The sequence below is a fragment of the Rhipicephalus microplus genome, chromosome 6, assembly GCF_043290135.1.
Source record: "Rhipicephalus microplus isolate Deutch F79 chromosome 6, USDA_Rmic, whole genome shotgun sequence".
In the NCBI taxonomy this organism is placed as follows: Eukaryota; Metazoa; Arthropoda; class Arachnida; order Ixodida; family Ixodidae; genus Rhipicephalus; species Rhipicephalus microplus.
The window spans coordinates 177,068,173-177,074,815 of NC_134705.1; the positions used below are offsets into that span (position 1 = coordinate 177,068,173).

Below are 6,643 nucleotides of genomic sequence, written 5' to 3' on the forward strand. Positions count from 1 at the left end.
GTCATGTTCAAATCACCCAATGGTTGATAGATGGGCTTGCTACGTGTGATCTTTGGGTCTAGTCCGTGATTTGGTGAGAGAAGAAAAAGCAATTTTTAGCTGACTTTGATAATTTATTGTGAATTCCAGGCCGCGTACTGCCCTATAATATTTGGCTCGCGTGTTGTCGGGAGCCTCTACTACCGATCGGCAGTATTTTCTGACCATGCTCAAAAAGTGTTGCGGGGCCCCTTTAAGTTTACACTTCTGTACCTCGTTTAAAGGGATAACACTTCTTCAGCATGTTCAAAATTGCTGCCGATCAATAGTCGAGGCTCTCGAGAACGCGCGAGCCAAACACTATAACGCAGAACATGGCGTACAATTTACAAGTAATTATCAAAGTGAGCAGAAAATTGTTCCCTCTCCTCACTACAAATGACGCGATGTATCGAAATCACTGCACCATGTACCCAAGTCTGCGGCCCTTGGGTAGTTTATGCCAGAATAACTCTGGTTTCAGCATGGCGAGCTGCTGCCACATGCCCGCGCGATCACTCTGTTCGTAAGCCACGCATCCGAAGAAAAAGAAAATGAAAAGAAAGCGCTGAAAGCCATGTCGCACACTGACGAAAGGATGCATCTTCTTGACCCCTTGTCATCGAACTACCTAAGTAGCCTTCAGTGCTCTCGTTGGTACGGGAGAAGACAGAACTACCTGTAACTACGCTCGCACTTTAGGGATTCTAAAGGAAGTTTGCAACAGTCAACTTGAGGTCACTTGATGATTACTTAGGCAAGTGTTGCGGGGCCCCTTTGAGCACCTTCAAAAAGAACAATTTTCACATTGGGAACGTGAGCTTTCTATTGCTGTTAAATTGCACCATTTTTTTTTGTGAAGTTCAAAAAACACGCCCACCAAACGGAGGAGCACTGTGGCACCAGGGTTTTAAAAAAATGAGGAAGCCAGCCTGTGGGCGCACACTGTGATTTTTACATAGGCATCCAGAGACCAGCTGGCGCTTCTCCAAGTCCGTAAAAGTACAGAGTTCATAGTACGGAGATCATAGTACGGAGCTCAGAGTACGGATCCGCTTGTTTCACCGAGCTCATAGAAGCGCGTGAGTACGTACACTGCACCGCACTTGAAACGTAACCCGTGTCATGTCCGCCTAACCGTCGCACGAATTATACAAAACTACAACTGTTCTTCAAGGAGTGGCGACTCTGTGGAGTCTAGTGCTTGAGGATTGACGTGAAAGCAGGAGAGGATGCGAGCCCTGCACACTGGACAGGTCTGCACGCGTGAGAAGCAGGCGATGCACAGTCCGGCGTGTCGACACGGCAGCAACGCCAGGTTGGCCGGTTCCACCTGGCACACCATGCAGGAGGCCCCCGAGGGCGTGAACAGTGTGCGTAGGGGCCAGCTCTGGCCACCTGACAGCTTCACGTGCTGGGCCAGCAGCCGAGGCCCGCCAGACACAAGCTCCACGGCCCCGACCAGGGCCACCTGTGTAGAATATACACTGTGTTGGCAAAAATATGCCTAGCACGTAGGGTCTCGAGCGAAGGCCACTCTAGGAACATCGGACGCAGTTCACACGGTAGCGTAAAGAACACATGAAAATTTATTAGCATAATTGAAACAGCGGCAAGCCCGTCAGCCTATAATCTTACAGATAACTACAATAAAATGAGGAATAACGTATTAGTATGCTAATGGAACTCAAGCAAAGAACATAACTTACAATGTACCGCGTATGCAGCGAGGTCGCCGTTCGACTCGCCACGGCAGCCAGCGGGACCAAGTTGCGGAACTATCCCCACAGAGTTCCCAAGAGAAACTGTAGCCAGCCAGCAATCCCAAGCTCCAAAGTGGAACAGCACAGTTCTCCTGACCTTGCTTAAATTCTCTCACCAGGCAGCCCCACCGCAGGTGCAGCACCAACTCTCACTCGGCGGTGACTAGGCTAACTACGACGCACGGGTGCCAAGAGGCATAAACATTAAAGGGGGTGCGAGCTCCCCTTCAGCATTAGCTTACAGAGGGGCAGGTTTGTTATTTGCCTGGAAAGGTCAGCACATCGGGCAGACATGGATTTGAACACCCATGTTACAGTGTACTAGAAGAGGGCAGTGAAGCGAACGAGGCGGCCGCGCTGCATCTTGGCTGATTCTCCGGCGGGTGACAGTAGCGGCGGCGCTGTTGTCTCATGGTACTGAAGATCTCAGAAGTGTCTACATTGGGAGCACGCGCGCCCGAGCCTGATGAGCGTGTAATTGATTGTTTTTAGCGTGTTTAATGCGTTTCTGAGCCTTTATCAGTGAACGCACCTGCTACACGCCATGGTGCATGAGTGAATATGCAGGGACGCCGAAATTGCGTCGACACATTCACTGTTTCAAGAGCCTGCCGGCCAACAACAAAAAAAATATATGTGTCACAAACGACTCCAATTTTCGGAGCATCCGCGGGCCCCATCTTCCAGGGAAGGGCGTTCTTGTGTTGGGAGACGACATCCGGCGACTATAACGACCCAGCGTGGCGCCGGCTCGTCTTCCCTGCCCCTGACCGGAAGGGGAACCGGCGGTCTCAACAAGGAGAATTACTCCCAGATGAGACGGGAACACGTGTACGCCCCTGAAGAGGTTTGAACTGCATCGGAAGAGCAGTTGACGTACAGACAGCAACAAGTGCGGTCGTCGGTGTCGCGAGTCTCGCGTAGACGGCGAGCATGGAGTGACCCGTGCAACGTATTGAGACGGCTGCAATTCCGGGCACCCTCGTCGTCTACCAAGCCGGCGAGACCTTCAGCGGCACCCGTCAACTCCCCTACGTGCACCAAGAGCTGGCCTGGTCCGTATGGAACTTTTTATTGTGACTTTTTTAAACTGTTAAATTGTTTTAACCAGCCTTTTTTTTAATTATTTGTAGTGTGCGCTGCGTCGCACGTTGAAATTTAAAAAGCGCGACCAATGATCATTCTGTAATTAATTTCTTGTATCTCTCTCCTTTGATTTCCATCTTGTTGTTATTTTATTAATGTTCCGCATATTTGTCGTTAGCCTGTATCTTTTGTAGTGTTTTTGGCCCATTTTGTTATGTAGCTGTTCTTTCCATCGCGCATCAGTGTTATTCCTCTCTGTTATTTTTTGTAATCTCCTGCCTTTGCCCTTGTTTTAATTAAATTCTTGTTTATGTGTAATCAAACTCCGTGTCTGCTCTATGAGTGCGTCGGTCAGGCCCACACATCACCACACGTGCAACCCCGCAAGGGTCGACCAACCCGCAAATAAATTCGAAATGTGCCACTTCGAGGCCTTTCAGGCGTCGTAGGCCGAAGCGTAAAGTGGAAGCCTGCGAGTCTGCCGCACGTCGATGTTGGATCGGCGGGGCCTCACCCGAAGTGCGTGACAATATGTCAATCGGAATTTGCACGGATCCGCCTAGCTTCTTGCTCAATCAGCGCTTTGAGCTGCGTTACATCATAAGTGGGTACTGGGGAACTACACAGAGAGGAGACGTATCAAAACCGTAAATAAATCATACGTTCGTTTTGTCGGCAGTCTCTACGATATCTAGCGCAGTGTTTCTCATATGAGCCTACATGCGCTTGATTGTTTCACGAAAAACCCGAGTATAAGTAACGTTGTCGCAACATTAATCGGTGATGACTCTATTTTACCATGTCAGTTTTGCAGAAGATAATATTTATTGCTTTCTGAAAAGCTTATTACATATTCAACATATTAAAACAACACAAAAACATATTAAAAAGTGCCAATTGTATATATAGCCCATCTGCTAATCTGCATAAATTTATTGTAAACAGTTCTCATTTTGTATCGACAGCTTATATTGTGCTGCTTTCCAAATATTCTATTGGCGTAACGCCATTGCAAGCAAGCAAATTTATGACGATGTTTCGTATTATAAGCGTAGTTCTATTATTGTGTTAAAAGTGTAGGCAGGCAGTGGTGCATCTTGTTCTGAGAAATTTATCTTCCTTATATGTGTACACAGTAAACACACACACATGTATACACACACACACACACACACACACACACACACACACACACACACACACACACACACACACACACACATATATATGAGATCTAACAGACAATAATGCCAAGAAATGTATAGGGGAAGTTATTAGAACCAATGTAATGTAAATTTTCCACTTTTCTTTCTTCTTATTTACATTACATTGGTTCTAATAACTTCCTTTATCCATTCCTTGGCATTATTGTCTGTTAGATCTCATTAATATTGTGTCAAAACACGGAAAAGCGAGCCCTTAGGTATACACTTCTTTCCCTTATATATATATATATATATATATATATATATATATATATATATATATATATATATATATATATATATGGGCAATGTCGCCTTTGCACAGCTACTATTTTTAGGCGGTGTATTTCTCGTCCGACTACGTTAGACTTGAACTAGTTTTCAGGCGTCATACCGTAGAAAAGGTGAAATCTACAGATTCACAGTGCGCATTTGTATAGACACCCTATATTCAGCTTCGCCAACTGTAAACTATTGGCGCAGAGCTACTCAAAATTTCTCTTTTTTTTTTTTTTTTTTTGTGAGGGGGTGGGGTGTGCAGCAAAACACCTAACTTTGGCAATTGGTTGTCACTGTGAATGCGTGTAAATATTTTAGTACACCCTGAAAAGTTAAATTACGAAAACATTTCATGGTGTAGAGGGTTGAGAGTCCCTTCCTCTCCATTCTTTACTTTTTGAAATTAGAGCGCACTAATTAGATGAGGACAGAAAGACAGGGACAAGTGCTTGTCCCTGTCTTTCTGTACGCGTCTAAGTAGTGCGCTCTCATTTCAAAACAGTCATGTATCACCAACTCGCCGAATCAACCATATTGACAAATTATGTCTCCCCTCTTTACTCATGAATTTATGGTTCTGTGTGCATGTGACACAGTATTTGTTTTTCATTCTTACAGCTTTCTGAGCACAGCTAACTTCCAATAAATCGGCCCAGCTTTTTTAAATATTGTAGACGCCTAACCAACGACAAAAGAGTTAAGAGAGAAGAAATGAGTATAAGACACACCCTGCCTAACTTATTTTCGATCTCTCATAAGGGCTTTTATGGAGCTCAAATTCAATAGATTGGCATGTCATACTTCAAGGGCTATGGCATCATGTGCTAGACATGAATGATGGGCAGGTACGAATCTGCATCAAGAAAGCGCGACGGAGGAGCCGAAGCGCATAGCAGTTCCTGCAAGCGGCTCTTTCAGTACTATTCGACTGCAGCGCCACCGCTGCGGGCAACGCGAAAGGGATCAGGCGACGAGGCGCGGTCACGCCACTCCACACTTCTAGTACACACTGTCCAAGTTAAGAATGTGTTACTAGAGAATCGAACTGGTTTCGACTGGCTCTAACTGATATCAACCTCGTAGCAGTTGAAAATCAACTCATACCATTGCAGACTAGCTGGTACCAGGTACAAGCAAAATGGTTTCTGCTGAAGCTGACCAGCAAGTGGTTCCAGTTACAAGGCAAGTGGGCACCAACCGGAACCATGACAATATGAACTGGAAACAACTGGCTATCACTGGAAGCAAGTGGTTCCGATTGGTTTCCAGTTGCAAATGTGACCAGTTGTTCTGGTTGTACCATTATTCAGAGTCAAATGAAAAATAAACTTGAAGTGGAATATAATGCCACATTTTAATATATGCATTTTTGAAAGCATTTTATCAAGTTCTGTGCATCCTTCCCACGCAAGTGAGAATTCATAAATGCCTGGGCAGATATTGGCTCTCTTGTGTTCAGCTTATGAAGCCATTACTGTCAGTTAAGTGAAAAAGTGTTTGCGTGCATGCCCCACTGCAGTGGGGCATGCATCCATAGCTAGCAGAAGGTGTGACACACTGCATTTACCAAAAAAACTGCACTCACCACTTCCATGGGCTCCGCCTCAGAAAGCCGTACAAAAAGCGCACCAAGTGACACTCGTGGCTCGCGCTCTGGAAGGGTGGGGCTCTCACCATGCCACACATGTCGCTGGTAGCTTTCAAGGCTGCAGATGTCCACCCCAGCAAAAACACACAAGGCATGAGTCACATAAAGCACATAAACACACAAACAAGAGACTTCTGCACTACGCTGTCTCACTGCAAGCACCTGTGTCCTTAGACATGCTCCTATTGATCAAATTTCTTGTATGATTCTACTCACAAATAGTTATAGGCAAGACGTTAGCAACCAAGACGTTCCTAAAATTCTACAAGACAACTTCAGCTGACAAAACTCTCCTTTAACTGTGGATACGGCTTAATTTTACCACATATGTTTTATACTGAAAGCACTAGTGAACAGTTTTTCAGCAACGGGACGATAGTCATAGCGTGAGAACAGAACGACGATACAGAGACAAGAAGGACACGAGCGCTAACTTCCAGTTGGAAGTTAGCGCTCATGTTCTTCGTGTCCTTCTTGTCTCTGAGTAGCCGTTCTGTTCTCGCGCTCTATCGTCATGTCATACCAACTAGCCCAAGCTGCCACACTTCTCAGCAACATCCAGCTTTAGTGACAACGTGTCCGGTTAGGTAGCCACCATAACGAAACAGTCTACTTTGTTTTAAGCGCTCCATTGAACAGCAATC

The 6,643-nt window shown here is 45.7% G+C and overlaps 1 protein-coding gene across 1 annotated transcript; it reads right to left on the bottom strand.

Moving 5' to 3' along the window:
• Window positions 1-953: 953 nt before the first annotated feature.
• On the bottom strand, window positions 954-6,070 carry LOC142765688 (cell growth regulator with RING finger domain protein 1-like). Its single transcript, XM_075867130.1, has 2 exons — window positions 5,937-6,070; window positions 954-1,489 (listed from the first exon to the last, which is right to left on the bottom strand). The coding sequence occupies exons 1-2, from the start codon at window positions 5,943-5,945 to the stop codon at window positions 1,178-1,180; spliced, it is 321 nt and encodes a 106-aa protein (XP_075723245.1). The 5' UTR covers window positions 5,946-6,070; the 3' UTR covers window positions 954-1,177.
• Window positions 6,071-6,643: the final 573 nt, after the last annotated feature.